The 18,946-nt window shown below is 38.6% G+C and overlaps 1 protein-coding gene and 1 long non-coding RNA gene across 6 annotated transcripts in view; one reads left to right on the forward strand and one right to left on the reverse strand.

The window, feature by feature from the left end:
* Positions 1–5,806, forward strand: part of LOC140639509 (uncharacterized) — a 71,354-nt gene extending 65,548 nt beyond the window's left edge. Inside the window, exons 6-8 of one of the 2 annotated variants that reach the window (XR_012036205.1) lie at positions 1,880–2,018; positions 3,928–3,993; positions 4,204–5,806. This is a non-coding gene — a long non-coding RNA (uncharacterized lncRNA). The remainder of the gene's footprint in view (positions 1–1,879; positions 2,019–3,927; positions 3,994–4,203) is intronic. The other variant, XR_012036203.1, reaches the window with a different exon arrangement.
* PCSK5 (proprotein convertase subtilisin/kexin type 5) overlaps positions 1–18,946 on the reverse strand; it is a 457,779-nt gene that overhangs the window by 226,509 nt on the left and 212,324 nt on the right. For all 4 annotated transcript variants that reach the window (XM_072837738.1, XM_072837739.1, XM_072837740.1 and 1 more), the window contains exon 10: positions 1,900–2,003. In XM_072837738.1, the coding sequence (XP_072693839.1) occupies positions 1,900–2,003 (104 nt within the window). The remainder of the gene's footprint in view (positions 1–1,899; positions 2,004–18,946) is intronic.

Below are 18,946 nucleotides of genomic sequence, written 5' to 3' on the forward strand. Positions count from 1 at the left end.
CACTGGGAGTCCAGACCATTCAGGGTAATTCATCTATGAAAAAGCGAACTTTAATTGTTACTCTTGGCAGCAATCTAAGAGAAGAGTGAAATATTATACTAAATAATGCCACGTGCAATAGTAAAACTCTCTTTCCTCCTTGCCAGAGTGCTGTATAGCCCCCTTCAGACTCAGGGTTGGATCTGGAGAGTTAGTCTAAATCCTCTGTTTCCCCCTCTCCAAAACCAACAGAGGTTTTCAAAAGAGCTACGTTTTTTTATTTTTATTTTTATTTTTTTTTATTAGAACCATTTGCTCTTTTTAACTTGCCAAAAAGGAATCAGTAAAACTAAGACTTTTATTTGGGTTAAAGTTGATTCCCCAGCTTCATGGAGGTCAATGTACTTAGTCTGTGAACCTTCTGCTAAAAAGTTCACTGCAGCCCTGAACCAGCCAAGGTTATGTTTTGGTCCCTTCTTCCCCTTCCCCAGATCTACATCCCAGCCTCATGGATTTAGATCGTAAGAGCTGGGAGGGTGCAGAGGCTAATCAGAGTGAAGCACATCTATGGCAAAGTACATCTTGGATTTTTTACAACTGAAATTTCACATATTTTGGATGCTGTGCATAACAATTGCTATTTTGAGGTTGAGTGTCTTGATTTGGGCTTCAGACAATGTGATCTCAACAAGTATTTATGACTCTTTAGATTAAAAGCTCATCGAACACTGCTGTATTACAGAATTTACGAATATGGAGAGGTGTCTGATACTACTCAAAAGCAGAGAGAGACTCTTTTTCTAAAAACAGAGTGAAGCCTTCATTGAAGATGCTAACCAAAGAAATATTTTATATGGCACTGGTTATCTGGTATATTTATAGGTTTTGGCTAAGCATGAGACTATAATTGCAAATAATTTTTAAATTACATTTTACGTGGATATTTGCATACATGGGATATAATTCACTAAAGACATATTAAAATATTTAAGAAATTGCATGTAGATAATATTATTCAGTTTCTAAAATGTTCAAGTTGGAGAAGGTAGGGCCTAGAATAATTAAATGACTTGCCCAGGATTATTCAACATGTTACTAAGGATCTGAGGACCAGTACCTCAATTTTTAAGTAGACATTCCCTATTGCATTACTTTTTTTTACCCATAGGGATATATAATGGTACCAACATTATTTGAGAATAAATTTAAAGTCTGCAGATACGACCGAGAGTAATCTTGGCTATTTAAAGGATTAAAATTTAGGACATCTGCTTTATAAAATTATTTTTTTATTATACTGTATGTTATGGATGATGACAAACAAAATGGCCACCATTAGTAAGACAGTTTGAGGGAACTATAATCCTCAGCCATGGGAAAAAGAGCACTTAGGATATATTGTGCATAATTGTATACTCTATGTTATAAAGCTTCATAAGAACTTTTAATTTATGTAATGTCTTAGAGTTAGCTGTTTGTGGAAGTTTAAAAAAAACCAAAATGTAGAGAAAGCATGGCCTAGAAACTGACAGTGAACAAAATATACCAGTTATTATCGAAATGGATGTCATCACTATAGAAGATGAGAAAGTTTTACATACATTGTTACAAACACCACTCAGATAACCAATGACAGCAATAACACACTAATTAGAAGCCCCATAGGTCGACTAGACTTGGAAGTTGGTTGTCTTTTAAGAAATTGACCTATGATGTGGGAAGCCAAGGAAATCTGCCTTTTATGTGTTGCTTGAATTTAAAAAAATCAGTCTGCCTTTTATTTACTAAAAGAGCAAGCTCTTTGTGTGTCAGCACACGACTTTAGGTTTCTTTTGAGGGGTTCTACTTCCTGCTCTCCATTTAAAATGGGGGAAAAATAAAAATATTTTGCCTGTGACAGAATATGAAAGAAGTTCTCACCCTTAAAACCAGCAGCATTGGTTTTCCAGTCATTAGCGTTCAAATGTCCTGCACGGGAAGTCCTGACAATAACATGCTGCACGTCTCTCCAGGTCAGAAACGGACTGGGGAAAGACAAGGTAAGAATCATTGTACCAAAAAAAAAAAAAAGATGGGGGAAGCAGAGAGTCACAAGCAAATTAAAAAAGCAAAAGCAAAATGGCAAAGTACTAAAAACAAAGGGTCAGTGATTTGGGTTTGGGGTGAACAAATGCCAAATGCCGCTCTGGTTCTTTCTCAACGTGGAGAAGTGACGTCAATCTGAGGGAGGCAGAAAATGTAACCTTAAATTTAGGAAATAATGTGGCATTAGTTAGCTGTTTTTAGAAGGGTGAGGATTTCCAGTTTCCTCAACAAAATGGCTCCCAAATCTGGCCTGGTCATCCTTTGTGTAAAAGCGGGCATCAGCATCTGAAAATTACGATAAGCTCAAGTCACAACTGAAGTCTTCTGGAACTTCCTTGTCCAGCTGTATAGCCAGCCAACTGATTTTCATTTAACAGAGAACTCAGCATTCTGCGTATATGTATGGGATATGGAAAAAGCCTCAGCTGAACTGAGTCCCCGGTGTCCGTGTTCTCACAGAAAGAGAATTTGGGACAGGGCCCAAAGCTGGGCTCCAAGACACAGCTATGGGAGTACCCTTAGTCTGCAATAAGTAGTTATTATATTAAATTACTGGATACCTATGTCTTGTGACTGTTAGCACTGTAGAGCACAAAGACATTGAGTAGAAGTTCCTTTCTTTGGAGAACTGCAATACGATTCATAAACATACAGAAAACAAATCCATGTGCACGGACTTCTGTTCTCTTTCAAAGAGTATGTATATACTGGAAGGCATTTGACTCAAAGCACGCACAGAATTCTAATCAAGAAACCTCTTCATTTCAGTCTTGAATGTCAGGTGTGACAACCTTTTACTTAATAATTAGGAAATATGGCAGTTATCATGCAGCTTGGATAGTTACTCTGTTTCTTGTCTTTCACCTTCCTTTTAGAAGGTATTTGCCAAGGCTGGTTCAGAACATTGAGGGGAGGGGAACGATGATTTGCTACCTTCCTTGAGCTGTGACAAGAGCATGTGGTAGCTCCTGTGGCCCCTCATACGCACATATATGGAGGTTGGCTTCTCCCAGGCAGAGGGAAAACTTGGTATCTTAATCATAGCTAATTTTCAATAATGGAGCTGCATATTTATACTATGTTTTCCCATTACACTCGCCTCATACATGTTTTTGAGAGTAGCCTCCCTGACAGAGAGGGCCCAGTGAGCAGATTCTGGCCTTTTCATTTCCTACTTTTGTGAAATTGGCTTCTCAGGGTTTCAGGTTCCCCATTTAGCATGTGGATGCTAACATCTACTTTACTCCATTGTACTGATTGAATCAAAGTGATGTCAAGTCCTTAACCCAGCTCCTGGTGCAAAATAAGCTATCAAGAAGTGGTAGAGAGTACAACCGTCTGCTACGTTTTGAACCACAGCTCCTATTTGGTGGCTTGAATATGAAGGAGACAGGGAGAGAAACGTACTATAGAGTTTTGACACCTTTTTGCTAAGCCCTCAGATTAAAAATAAAAGAGACAGGGATCCCTGGGTGGCGCAGCGGTTTGGCGCCTGCCTTTGGCCCAGGGCGCGATCCTGGAGACCCGGGATCGAATCCCACGTCGGGCTCCCGGTGCATGGAGCCTGCTTCTCCCTCTGCCTGTGTCTCTGCCTCTCTCTCTCTCTCTCTGTGACTATCATAAAATTAAAAAATAAAAATTAAAAAAAAAAATAAAAATAAAAATAAAAATAAAAATAAAAGAGACAGTACTGCCATTTCCAAAGTTTTCAGGGGGGACAAGATTGGATGTAGACTACTTTGTAAGGTTGCATTCACACAATAACTTATACTAAGGAAATTAAAACCTAACTTCATGCATTTTAAAAATATAAGAAGAAGGAAAACAGTTATTTCTGTTTTGTTTTACACAACACTTTGTTAGGAACCTGATAACGCATGAAACTCTGGAGATAGAGAAGGAGATTGCGTGATGGGGCCCAGGAGGTAGGTAGGTTTTATTTCTAAAACAAATAGCATGATTTGGCCCTTTGTTGATGGATATTGAATCTACACAATAATTCAGTAGACTTGTCACACCATGGTCAGAAAAATTAGGAAAAGCGTCAAAGGATAATTCTGAACGCTAGGGTGACCATAAGATGCTTTTCCTGATCTGCCTGAGGTATAACGCTAATTTCCTTTCTCTTTCTCCATGCAGTTATTTGGGCGAGAGGCAAAAGCAACAACAAAAAAGCTCATCCTGGCAAGATTTTCCAGCCTCTTGACGTATGGTACAGCAGGATCCTCTCAAATGGACATGCATGTAATTTTTTTTTCACAAGCAAACAGCAAGACACCTGAAAGTATACTTGGATTTGATACATATGTCTAAGTTAACCTAGTGAGTTTAAAATAACATTTAACACACAGCTAGAACATTCACATTTTAAATATTACTCTTCATGGAAAAAAAAAAAACAAACAAAGAAATGAAGCAAGTTTCCTATGGTACCTATCACCAGGGCAAGATTCTTTCAGAAACATCAAGTTCTGACCATTGAGAGACCATTTCCCTACTGACCCTTAGCACTAAAGTATAATAGTGGTGGTGGTGACGATGATGATGATGATGATGATGACGACAACAACAGAACAGGGAACATTTATCTCATGCCTTAAGCAGCTGTATTCAGGCAGATTCAGGAAGCCTCCTGCATGCAAGTCAGCCTGAAGAACAGGAGTTACTTGCTCTCATGCCGGGTTGTAAAAACTAGTTCTTCTTGGAGTACTTGTAATTAGAAGGATGAAATTAGCTTCAGGAAATTGAAACTATGCATGGAAAGGAGGAGGTGGTCAGGTAATTTTACTCTGACATTTGATAATGCACAATTTCAGAAATCATTTAATTTCAAAATTTCCTGAATTTCACCAAAATGAAGCGAGGAAGTTAACATGGGAAACCAAGGGATTTTGCAATCAGTGGTGTTTCTACCTGTGGGAGGTAACTAATGATTAGCTCAGGAAATAGCCATAGGTTAATCTGCTAGTATCCTGAGAGGGCTTGTATTGCTGGGGGAGTCTGATTCACATTGTATGACCTATTTGTATTTATGCTATCAGGGATGCTGCAAAAGTTAAGAAGTCAGACTATGAAACTTCTAGTATGTCATATACAGAGTGAAAGCAAAGAGAAGGCTATATGATCCCTGTGCTGGGAACTTTGCAGGCCACAGTGGTGAAGTAGGAACCCCTACAGCCTACCCGCTTCTGCAATTATCCTGGAGCCACATTCCACTGGCTTCTGAACATCAAGACCCCTCTCACCTCCAAGAACAGAAGACAGCGCAGAGATCTTTGGGGGCAAACAACAATCAAGAGGCCACAAGCATAACTGACCTTTGGGAAAAGAGTAATTTCTCTCAATTCTGAGCCTGGAGACCACTGAGCCCATGAAAAGCCACAAGGATTTAGGCCACATACCCCTTAGGTTTCTACCTGGAATTATTGACAATTATCTTTATTTTTTTTTTAAGATTTTATTTATTTATTCATGAGAGACACAGAAAGAGAGAAGCAGAGACACAGGCAGAGGGAGAAGCAGGCTCCATGCAGGGAGCCCGATGTGGGACTTGATCCTGGGACTCCAGGATCACGCCCCAGGCCAAAGGCAGGCGCTAAACCGCTGAGCCACCCAGGGATCCCCAACAATTACCTTTAAACAACAATGTATACTAAAAGGGTAACATTAATAAATCCCTGCTAAATGTGGCTAGCTAGCTATGAGCTTTCAAGGCAATAAAACATACATGATTTTCTGAGGAGTTCTATATGTGTCCTCTTTTCCTGTTAGGAAGTTTTGCATCCTTTAGGGACTTCAAATTAATAACCAACATTAAATGAGCACTTGGTCAGGGCCAGGTATTGCATGTTGTACATGCATTATATATACTGTGCAATCTTAAACATCACAGGAGGGGCACCTGGGTGGCTCAGTTGGTTAAGTGTCTGCCTTCAGCTCGGGTCATGATCCCAGGGTCCTGGGATAGAGCCCTGCATCCAGCTGCCTGCTTGGTAGGGAGCCTGCTTCTCCCTCTGCCCACCCCCGCGCCCCCCGCCCTGGCTCATGCTCATTCTCTCTCTCTCTCTCAAGAATAAATAAAATAAAATAAAATAAAATAAAATAAAATAAAATAAAATAAAATAAATAAAATAAAATAAAATAAAATAATAAAATAAAATAAAATAAATAAAATAAATCCTTAAAAAAAACAAAAACAAATCCATTATATGAACACAGGTAATATTTTTATTCCCGTTCCACAGAGGATAAGCAGATACTCGAGTACATACAGGTAGTTAGTGGTAGAGTTACAATTCAAACCAGCAACACCTGGCTGGCTGAAGATCCTATGCTATCATTCACTATTTAACACCATTTCCAGATGGACCCACAAAAGTGGAATGAACACATACATAGTGGTTTACCAGGTAGTTCTTTGACAACTGGATCAGGAAGCCAAGTGTGGCATGTCATGTCCTCATAGTCACACCATTTTTGTACCTGTACTGTGTCTTTTAACTCAGTTGGCTGAGTTTTGTTTGCCATAGAATTCAGACGATTCTCAAGTCTTAATTTGGGGTTTAGGTTCTGACAGCTTAACTTTGGCACACACTATCAAAGATAAATGGAAATCTATTGAACTAGGAAATATCATCTTATTTTTATAAGAGAGTATCATATGCTTATACTGTAGATCATAACATTAGATTATTTAGCATTATGGTTATGAACTTGCCACCTTGCTTGACATGTTCATGCTCTGATGTAGTTTGTAGTCTGGTTGGGTTAACACTTCTCCAATGAGGGGAGCTCATCTGAACCCCATCTCAAACACGTCTCATTTCCAGCAGCAAAAAAACAGGAGAATTAATGACACGATCACTACCTGGTGTTTGTATTCCATTTTTGTTCTGAGCAGTTCAAAGTATTTCATGGCCCCAACAATAAGTTTAGAAATAGGACGTATCCCAAGAAAGACATTTTGTGTAGTGCTTCCTGTTGAGCTTCTAAGCCTAACTGCTAGCATTTAAATTCAAAAGCAAAACACAACAAAATCTCTCCCAAGAGAGATTTCAAGGCAATAAAACATACATGATTTTCTGGGGAGTTCTATATGTGTCGTCTTTTGGTTTCCTTTGTACCTCTTGGCTCACCTGCATGATTTGTCAAGACACCTAAAACACATCAATTAAGTTTTCTGTGGCTTTACAAACAAATGGCATTGTGTCTGTAAGCTCAGTCATTATTTCCTTGAAATACGTGCTGCATAAACCCTTAGAGGATACAATGCGATGGATGGTCACACAAAGCTGAGTTTTCTCAGCTAGTTCTGCACATATGTGAACCGTTCAAAATCAACTGGTACTTGGTAGTCCTTAAAAAACAGGGCCAATTCTGAAACCTGAGTGACTGACTCACCTGCATTTATTAAGAAGAAACAGGAAGTTATCCTCCCCCCTAAATCCCCAAATGCATCTAGCATCACAGGCAGTTAAGAGGAAACTGATTAAAGGGACAACATATACACATCTTGGTACAGAAAATTTCTCAACATGAGCAGCAATAGCAAATCCAGATAATGAAAACTGTTTCCTGAACGTGCCAATCTTCTTTACATACAAGAGTGATTCTATCTAATGCAATGATGAGCAATTTCAAGAAGCAGTCCTATGGGGAAACTGCACGACCAATCAGCAAGCACTCAACTGACTAAATATTCCACAAAAAATCTGAGACAAAACCAGTCTCGTTTTATGATCCTTACCACTGTGTAAAATAGAAAAGGGAACAAGTAGCCAGAAAATTAAAGTCATTGTACAGATGCTAAATAAATCAGCAATTAAGAAGAAAGATTCATTGTCAGCTGGGATAACAAAGATGAGAGAGAAGGTGTTTGAAGCCTTCTGAGTTTGGTAAAAACAGTATTCTGACTGTACCCCATGCGTGTCTGTGACAAGTCAAGAATAAAATACCGACCATCCGACAAAGGAAACCCATCTTCTTTGGTCAGGGAATGAAGCCGCTGAAAGGATCATCATATGTCCCACGGTAAACAGATATAAATTGCTAATGGGAGTGTGTTTGGTTGTTGTTTTGTTGTGTGGTACCTTGTGCTCTACATTAATTCAAAAGTTCCAGGCCTCAAATTGAGTGTACCGACAGAAAACACAGATAATAATACCCCCAGATTTGGAAATGTGACTTGTTCTGGTATCCCCTGGACACCTACTTATGATCTGTCCATACCTGAATGGAAGTAGAAAAGATAAAAGAAAAGAGAAGATTGGTTCAGGACCACCCAAGTCAACTTTTCATTATACTCTCTTGTATACACCATTCACTCATTACGTGAAGGGAGTATAAAGTCAAAGGTACAGAAACTTGGTCTCTGAACACACTTCAGGGAACACAGACCCTAATTTACCAAGAAAAACTCTGCCATTTAAACTGAAGTGTCTTCTTTCCTTTGTACTTCTTGGCTCACCTGCATGATTTGCCATGACACCTAAAACACATCAATTAAGTTTTCTGCGGCTTTACAAACAAATGGCATTGTGTCTGTAAGCCCAGTCATCATTTCCTTGAAATACGTGCTGCATAAACCTTTAGGGGATACAATGCGATGGATGGTCACACAAAGGTACACTAACTTGAGATCACATGCATGGAAATCAATTCACAATAATGGAACTCAGTGCCACTTCTCCCTATGGATGCAATTCCCTCCAACAGTATTACCCCGAGGCTATAAATTCTGGCCAATCTAAAGGTCTCTCTCTTCATGTACTCTGAGACCTGGAATCCAAGTCTGACTTTCATTTTCATCCTCAATCTTTGAAATCTCTTGAAGTAGACAATAAGTGACAGGATGAGAACTCCCCCCCGCCCCCACCCCGCAAGCTTATCCCAGTCAGGCTGCAAGAAACCCAAGTCTGGGAAGGAAGCAGGAGGACAGACTCAGCCCAAAGACGTACGCAGTTCTAAGTGCACCGACATCGTCCTGCAGGAACACACTGCCATCCGCATTATTTTTATTTCTCATTTAAATTGGTTCTTAAAAATAATAATAAACACTGCTCAGAGTCACATGAGAATGATAGAACTGTGCTTTGCCATCGGGAAGACTTGGGCTAAATCATCACCTGCTATCTGATGCTTCTATGATGCCAGACAATTTTCTGAACCTCTCAGGGACTCAGTTCTTTCAGCTGACAGCAGAGGTGGTACCACACAGTCTGCAGGGTGGTTGCAAGAACCCAAGGTGATGCATACAGAGTGCCTGGCCCAGACTCCCAAAGACAACAGCCATCGTGATTTATTAGGACGCACAACCTATCATCCCGAAACAATTCAGAAGGACCACTCTTGAGTTTCTGCTAGCATTGAGTTTCTGCTAGCTTTTGATGGTTCTCCATTTAATTAAGCTGTTCTTTTTTTTTTTTTTTTCTATTCCTAAATTTCGATGGTATGGTCCTGTAACAAATAAGCAAACTAGCATTTTTGATACATCAGTGTGTTCATGCTCGGGAAATAATAATGCCACTATCTGTCAAAGGATCTGGTTTTAATGAGCCAATGGTGCAGGCGTCAAGCTGACCGGTTAGGAAAACAAGTGCCTGGACCCACTGTGATTGTAACAAATCCTCTCTCTCTACTCGTGGGAACATCTTTGCTCTTGACAGTTGGCCACTGAGTGATGTAGAAGATGGTGGAATGTTCTTTGTGTGGACATCGGAGTGCCATATGGTACCAAATGTTAGGATGAAGACTGTATGTACTTATTTGCTCAAGTGAACTGCTAGACTGCAGTGTTTTTGAAACTTTTCTACTAGAGGTTAGGGATTTGCAAAGTTCTCACCTCAAAAGCCAGCAGTTGAACCCTTGGACAGGCAATAAAAATACTTGGCTGCATCTCTGTTATTACTATTATTCTAAGTTACAGCATTTTCTCTCATTTTTTCCCCCCGCTGAATACAAAGAATTAAAGTGATGCTTTTCTACCTGCTTATCAAGAAGTATATTTTTAAACAGGGATTTTTCAGTGTTCACCTGCCTTTTAAAGTTCAGTGAAAATCAGTATGCATTTTGGATTCTAGAATTTTAAGTAAATGTTATTCTATTTTAGAAACCCCTGGTTTATTATGTCAACTCCTAGCAGTCTTTCTAATTACTAGATGTCAATGGTAACAAAAAAATATTTTTAGGGATGCTCAGTGTTGAGTGTCTGCCTTTGGCCCAGGACGTGATCCCGGAGTCCGGGGATTGAGTCCTACATCAGGTTCCCCGCAGGGAGCCTGCTTCTCTCTCTGCCTATGTCTCTGCCTCTTTCTTGTCTCTCATGAATAAATAAATAAAATCTTTAAAAAATATTTTTAAAAAGCCTTATGCACTGTACATACCCATTGCGGGAAAGGTTAACAGAAATCTAGAACAAAAATTCTGTATTTTGTACAGAATATTTCAAATAACCTTATGGCTGATGTGACTGGAATAAGCAAAAGAATGTTTAACATTTCTGTACTTTACATTAAGAAAACAAAGCTGGCTTGTCACTTAAAGGAAAGTAGAGGGAGGAAGTAGTGATGAAAGACCCCCCAAAAGTTAAGCCTGCTTCCCCATCTATCCCCTGAATTAAAGACCAAAGATACTCCTGGCCTAAGAAAGTATATACATGATTCTCTACTAGACATGTACTCTTTTTTTTTTATTTTCAAGGCAGCCCGAGCATTAACTCTGCTATGTGTTCTATCTCTATTTTTAGAGTTTCAATTCCTAGAAATTATGGCAGGAATTAGGGGGTAAATTCTACCTTTCTTTTTTACTGCCTTTCTTAGTCTACATGTGAGATACCAAAGTCATGTCCCCCAGATGCCCCGGCAGGGAGGGGTGCACATGAGATGGAATTCTGAGTAATAAAATTAAGTAGGAGTTTACTGGGCTTTTCTGAGAAAGCCTTTGCTTTCCTGACACAGGCATTCCCCAATTTTCCTTCACTCTTTCCTTCCTTCTTTTACTTGAATGTGGATGTGATGGCTGGAGCTGTAGTAGCCATTTAAGAAAAGACAGAGAGGGGAACGTGGGTGGCTCAGTCAGTTAGGTATCTGCCTTTGGCTCACATCATGATCTTGGGGTCTTGGGATGGAGTCCCCTGATATCAGGCTCCCCACTCAGCAGGGAGTTTGCCTCTCTCTCCCTCTGCTCCTCCCCTAGGTCATGCTATTTCTCTCTCAAAAATAAATAGATACTTACTTACTTACTTAATTAATTAATTAATAAGAAAAATACCAAGAGGGATGCCTAGGTGGCTCAATGGTTAAGTGTCTGCCTTCAGCTCAGGTCATAATCCCGGGGTCCCACATTGAGCTCCCCATGGGGAGCCTGCTTCTCCCTCTGCCTGTGTCTCTGCCTCTGTGTGGCTCTTATGAGTAAAGAAATAAAATCTTAAAAACAAACAAACAACTTCTTACCTGGCACTCCTCACTTTGGATCTGATCTCTGCCAGGATCTGATAATTGACCAAAGGGTTTTGTCTATCATCTAATCCTTTAAGGGCAAGTTTGAATAGGTCTGTGCTTGGATGTTAAGCAGAGCAGGGACAGCTCACACCCTTTCTAAAGCTAGAATTTCTCATTGAGAGTGATTAAAAAAAAAAAAAAGGAAAAAAATAGGAACATAGGAAGGAAGAAGGGAAGGAAAAAGAAAAAAAGTAAAAGGTACTTAGAAGTACAGGGGGCACCTGGGTGGCTTGGTGGTTGAGCATCTGCCTTTGGGTCAGGTGGTGATCCCAGGGTCCTGGGATTGAGTCCCACATCGGGCTCCTTGCGGGAAGCCTGCTTCTCCCTCTGACTGTGTCTGCCTTTCTCTCTATGTCTCTCATGAATAAATAAATAAAATCTTAAAAAAAGAAAAAGGGAAGTACGGGGACAGGAAAAATGAAGAAAAATAATATGGAGCCCGTGGAAAAGACAGTGAACGAAAAGCAAATATAGCAATAAGGAAGGCAGGTTTAGATGCCAAAATAGAAATTGAGAGAAAGACTAAAAGGAGCATAGAGTAGTATTAGCAAAACAAAGTTTGCATTAGAGGGAGTCAATTGATAACGGATATGGATACTGTGAAACTGATAGTATGGAAAATTGAGTTAATAATGTGGACTACAAATATAAGAACTCCCCACAAATTTTTTTTTTAAAGGAAACTAATGAAGAGATGACAAGGAAATGCAAGATGACAGAGCTGGAGGCCAGAAAACAGAAACCCACTTCGAGATAGGAGTTTTGTCTGCCTCTGAGGACCAACACCTACTGAGTCTTCACGATTTACTTACAGTAATGCACACAAACCACTGCAGGATGCAGATAATATTATTCTTCCCTTTACAGGGAAGTGGAAACTAAGGCTTAGACAGGTTACATATGGATCCTAAAGTCAGTAACAGGAGAACAAGAACAGGAATTTGCATGCAGGTCTCTCAGACTCCCAGGGTAGGCTTTATTAGTAATCAAAATCCCACTTGATTAAAAATGCCCCAGGTAGGCTCGAAGAACTCAGTATGTTTCAGGAAATATGAAGAATTGCATCTCTTACAGTCATCCTGATATCTGTATATGTATGTGTACGTGTACATATAATCTATAGGATTATCTATATGTACACATATAGTGTGTACATATAGATAGATACTAATGAAAAGTATCTTAAAAGCTATTTAGGAATTGGGACACCTGGGTGGCTCAGTGGTTGAGATCCCTGCAGGGAGCCTGCTTCTCCCTCTGCCTGCGTCTCTGCCTCTCATGAATAAATAAGATTTTTTTTTTTTTAAAGTTATTTAGGAATTAAAGCAGAATTTCTGCCTTAGGATTCTCTGCAAAGCTCATTTCAGGAGACCCATGAAAAAGGACAGTTAAAACCACTGAAAGGAAATAAGCCCAAGAATTTTTTTTTTTTAAGCCCAAGAATTTTATGCTAACCTCCTGTCCTTCATGAGTAAATGCAGAAGACACCCATTGATAGGACTGACAAAGTAAACTAACCTACCTCTCTACAAACACACGCTCTGAAAACCAAAATAAAGCAGATAACGTTAAGATCTATTTCAGCCGATGAATACATAAGTCCAAATTAAAAACCCTAGAACGTGTTGTTGTTATGAAAGGCCTTCCCATGGCTCAAAAATAAACACAGAGGGAAGACTTAACAAGTCTCTTAACACAATCCTTCAAAAAAGAAAAAAATAATGGGAAGAAATAAATTAATTAAAATAGCCTGTTGTGGGACGTCTGGGTGGCTCAGTGGTTTTGCACCGCCTTCAGCCCAGGGCATGATCCTGGAGTCCCTGGATTGAGTCCCGCATCAGGCTCCCTGCATGGAGCCTGCTTCTCCCTCTGCCTGTGTCTCTGCCTCTTTCTCTGTCTCTCATGAATAAATAAATAAATAAAATCTTTAAAAAAAATAGCCTGTTGCATAAATCCAGATTATGGTATTAAACATGGATATATAAGTGTAGGTGGGAACAGCAAAGTAAGCATGAGCCATGTTCATATAGCAAGGAGGCAAAGGGGAGAACTCCCTTGTTGTAAGATATATTTATTTTTAAATATCAGCTTTATTTAAAACCTAAAATTTAAAAATTATTAAAATATTTTAAAATATTTTTTCCTAAAAAAATATAGAAACTAAAAATTAAAGAAAGGGAGAGATTTTTCCACAACACACACACATGTAAAGGTATGGATGACAAAATTAATTGAAATACTATAACATTTTAGACATAAAGACACTGAAAAGGGGATGTCCCGGAGGCTCAATGGTTGAACATCTGCCTTTGGCTCAGGTTGTGATTCTGGGGTCCTGGGGTCCTGGGATCGAGTCCCTCATTGGGCTCTCTGCAGAGCCTGCTTCTCCCTCTGCCTGTGTTTCTGCTTTTCTAACTGTGTCTCTTATGAAAAAAATAAATACAATCTTAAAAAAAGACACTGAAAAGGACAAGGAAGTATAATTTAGCAGAAAGATAAGGTAGTGTCTATAATAAATATCTAACAGCATGAAATGTTTCTATCAAAATGTATGGATCCAGAGTGGCTGTACCAGTTCACATTCCCACCAACAGTGTAAGAGGGTTCCTTTTTCTCCGCATCCTCTCCAACATTTGTGGTTTCCTGCCTTGTTAATTTTCCCCATTCTCACTGGTGTGAGGTGGTATCTCATTGTGGTTTTGATTTGTATTTCCCTGATGGCAAGTGATGCGGAGCATTTTCTCATGTGCGTGTTGGCCATGTCTATGTCTTCCTCTGTGAGATTTCTCTTCATCTCTTTTGCCCATTTCGTGACTGGATTGTTTGTTTCTTTGGTATTGAGTTTAATAAGTTCTTTATAGATCTTGGAAACTAGCCCTTTATCTGATACGTCATTTGCAAATATCTTCTCCCATTCTGGAGGTTGTCTTTTAGTTTTGTTGACTGTATCCCTTGCTGTGCAAAAGCTTCTTATCTTGATGAAGTCCCAATAGTTCATTTTTGCTTTTGTTTCTTTTGCCTTCGTGGATGTATCTTGCAAGAAGTTACTATGGCCGAGTTCAAAAAGGGTGTTGCCTGTGTTCTCCTCTAGGATTTTGATGGAATCTTGTCTCACATTTAGATCTTTCATCCATTTTGAGTTTGTGTATGGTGAAAGAGAGTGGTCTAGTTTCATTCTTCCGCATGTGGATGTCCAATTTTCCCAGCACCGTTTATTGAAGAGACTGTCTTTCTTCCAATGGATAGTCTTTCCTCCTTTATCGAATATTAGTTGACCATAAAGTTGAGGGTCCACTTCTGGGTTCTCTATTCTGTTCCACTGATACTGATCTGTGTGGAGGTTCTTCAAAGAGTTAAAAATAGACCTGCCCTACGACCCAGCAATTGCACTGTTGGGGATTTACCCCAAATGTTCAGATGCAATGAAACGCCGGGACACCTGCACCCCGATGTTTCTAGCAGCAATGTCCACAATAGCCAAACTGTGTAAGGAGCCTCAGTGTCCATCGAAAGATGAATGGATAAAGAAGATGTGGTTTATGTATACAATGGAATATTACTCAGCCATTAGAAATGACAAATACCCACCATTTGCTTCAACGTGGATGGAACTGGAGGGTATTATGCTGAGTGAAGTAAGTCAGTCGGAGAAGGACAAACAGTGTATGTTCTCATTCATTTGGGGAATATAAATTATAGTGAAAGGGAATATAAGGGAAGGGAGAAGAAATGGGCGGGAAATATCAGAAAGGGAGACAGAACATAAAGACTCCTAACTCTGGGAAATGAACTAGGGGTGGTGGAAGGGGAGGAGGGCGGGGAGTGGGGGTGAATGGGTGACGGGCACTGAGGGGGGCACTTGACGGGATGAGCACTGGGTGTTATTCTGTATGTTGGTAAATTGAACACCAATAAAAAATAAATTTATTAAAAAAAATGTATGGATAAAACACTATAAGAAAAAAGAAGTAACTGAGGGACCCAGACTACTATTTAGGCATTTTATTTTATTTTATTTTTTTCTTAAAGATTTTATTTAGTTTTTCATGAGAGACACACAGAGAGAGGCAGAGATGTAGGCAGAGGGAGAAACAGGCTCCCTGCAGAGATCCCAGTGTGGGACTCGATGCTAGGACCCTGGGATCATGCCCTGAGCCAAAGGCAGATACTCAATCACTGAGCCACCCAGGTGCCCCAGTCAGGTAATTTAATCCATTTATTTCAGGGAAAAGACTACAAAGGATTTGTTTACATAAAAGATATACGTTAATAGTATTAAAACATATCTCCTACAAAGAATAATTTCTTTTTCTTAAGAATTCACGCACCAACTAAAGAGCTTTATTTATTATTATTATTATTATTTTTTTTTTTACTAAAGAGCTTAAAAAAAAAAAAAAAGAGCTTTTTTAATTGCCGATATACTGAGCCAAAAGGAAACCTCAACTGCCCTAAGGAAAAACAATACTTCACATACCACTAGTGTGGCTGATAACCTAACTTCATTATCTGACCACAGCATAGTGGGGGGAAAAAGGTCAATAATTAATCTCAATAGAGACAAAGTGTGTTAATACTTAAAACTATTATTCTCAATTGTCATTCTACCAAAAAGGAAGCCCAAACATCCTTAAAAAGTAATGATAGCCAAAAGTGTGTTCAGAAGTAAATCTGCAGGTTTTTTTCTTTTTAAATCATACTAATGTAAAAGGAAAAATAAATGAACCATGATTCAACCAATAAGATTAATAAAGAATGAAGAGTGATCACAGGAAAACAGGAAAGATATTAATGAAAAAAACAGCATTAATCATTAACAAATCTAAGAACTGGTCTTTTGAAAGGAAGAATAGCAACAGAACATCTAACAAAGAAAATAATATATAAAATATATCATATTAATATTACATATATTAAAATAATTATATTATGCTACAAATTACAAAATATGCCATTATATTACAGTTATATATGTAACTATATGTAATTATTAGTTAATAAATTTGAGAATCTTACGAAATGGACCTGGTTCTGAAGAATATAGATGAAAAAAAATTAAGATTGAAAATTTATCAAAGGAGCACCTCAAAGGCTTTAGGGACAGATGGTTTCCTTCAAACTTACAAGGATAGTAATCGTAAATGTCTCCAGAGGAAAGAATAGATGCAAAGTTTCACAATTTGTTTTGTGAATTTAACATCTTGATATAAAAAACCAACAGTAACAACGAAGTGGTAGAGAGGCAGAGTACAGACAGGTTAAACCAATCTAGGTTAGGAGGCTTGATTCTTCATTTACTACCTATGCAACCATATATTTGAGGAATAAATGAGAAAAAAAATAAAGAAAGTACACTTTACGAGATTCTCCTCATATCTCATAAGTACACAATTAATATTAGCTAGGTGCTGTAACAATATAGAACATATACACATGCACACTATCCAGTTCAAGAAACTATGGGGATCCCTAGGTGGCTCAGCAGTTTAGCGCCTGCCTTCGGCCCAGGGCGTGATTCTGGAGTCCCAGGATCGAGTCCCACATCAGGCTCCCTGCATGCAGCCTGCTTCTCCCTCTAACCTGTGTCTCTACCCCCCCCCCCATGTGCCTCTCATGAATAAATAAATAAATAAATAAATAAATAAATCAATCAATAAATAAATAAATATCTTAAAAAAAAAAGAAACTATAAATGTCACTTAGGAAAATAAACACAAAGGCATGTATAAAATATTCTAATACTAAACCAACTGCATACTAAACAACCAAATTTCACTTGTAATATAAAAAGAAATAATATTAAAAATCTATTATTCTAATAAGTCCCATAAATGATTCTAATATGGCAAACTAAATGTCAAAAACCTCAACAGATACTGAGAAAAGATCCAAATTCCATTTTTAACAAAACCTTTGTAAAACCAAAAATGCTGCATAGCCACATGAAGAAAAGAAAAAAAAAATCAACAAAAAGTGAAACAAATAAAAAAAAAAAAGAATCCAGAGAAAATCAGGACCTAGACACGAAAGCTTATTGTCATTTTTGATACTTAATATTTTAAACGGTGGGCTAATATAACAGAAACACTAATCATGATTATATCAGCTTCTATATTTGTACTACTTTCCATATGTCCACATCTGTTTCATCCTGGCAACAAACTGGTGATTCTGGGTTATTGCCCCAAATTTCAGATGAAGAAACCAAAATTTAATGAGGTCAAGAAACATAATTTTCACTTGTTCAAGGCTACCTAGGTAGTAATAGAGTGGAGGCAGGACTGGAACTGATGTCAGCCTGACTCCAAGACCTGCAGTCATAATGACCAGTTTGTAAATGAAAACAAACCCAGAAAAAATTCAAATGAAGAGAGAGTTACCATAGTCCAAAGTCATGTATATATTCCCTCCCCTCAAAAAACAAGGTAATCAGTTACAACACAATGTGAATTAAAGGGGCTAGAGAAAAGAAAACATACAAAAACAGTATCTCTGTTATACATGATGTAACAGTAACAGCAAAGCATTCAAATATTTACTATTCCAAAAAAGAAATCTACCCAAAAAAGTATGGAACTAAAGACAAGCCTGAAATGTTATTTTGCCAATAAAAGAGAGATCTGAATAATTCAGAGGCAAATTTTCTTGAATGGGAAAACAAACTGTTATAAAGAAGCCAAGATTCATACAGTTGTCATAAATTGTCATTCAGCCTGTTTTGGGGAACACGGCAAAATGGTTCTAAAATTTTCCAGGAAAAATAAACAGGTAGAAATGCTTCAGAAAATATTTAAAAAGTGGAATGATCATGTAATGTCAAAGAATAGACAGAATAATAAACAGAAAACGCAAGGGAGACCTTGATAAATTCAATGACTGGAATGCAAAACAAATTGTTTTTGGAGAGGAAGATTACGTAAGAAATGGCATCGAGTAAATGGATCTCTATAAAAATTCAACTTAGAGCCTCCTACTGAATGCCAAAATAAATTCTACGTGGTTAGACATTAACATTGAAAAATGAAATAAGGGCAGCCCGGGTGGCCCAGCGGTTTAGCGCCAGCCACCTTCAGCCCAGGGTGTGATCCTGGAGACCCAGGATTGAGTCCCATGTCGGGCTCCCTGCATGGAGCCTGCTTCTCCCTCTGCCTGTGTCTCTGCCTCTCTCTCTCTATGTCTCTCATGAATAAATAAATAAAATCTTAAAAAAAATGAAATAAAGCCCTAGATGAAAATGGAAGTTGGTATTTGAGACTTTGAGATAGGAAAGACTTTCTAACCTGAGCTCTTAACTTGGGGCCCATAGGTTACTTTGGGGTACAGAAAATCCTCTATTATACATGTGCCTGGGCTCATTTTAGGGGGAAAGCATACATAGCTTTCTT

The sequence above is a fragment of the Canis lupus genome, chromosome 1 (genome assembly GCF_048164855.1).
Source record: "Canis lupus baileyi chromosome 1, mCanLup2.hap1, whole genome shotgun sequence".
Lineage (NCBI taxonomy): Eukaryota > Metazoa > Chordata > Mammalia > Carnivora > Canidae > Canis > Canis lupus.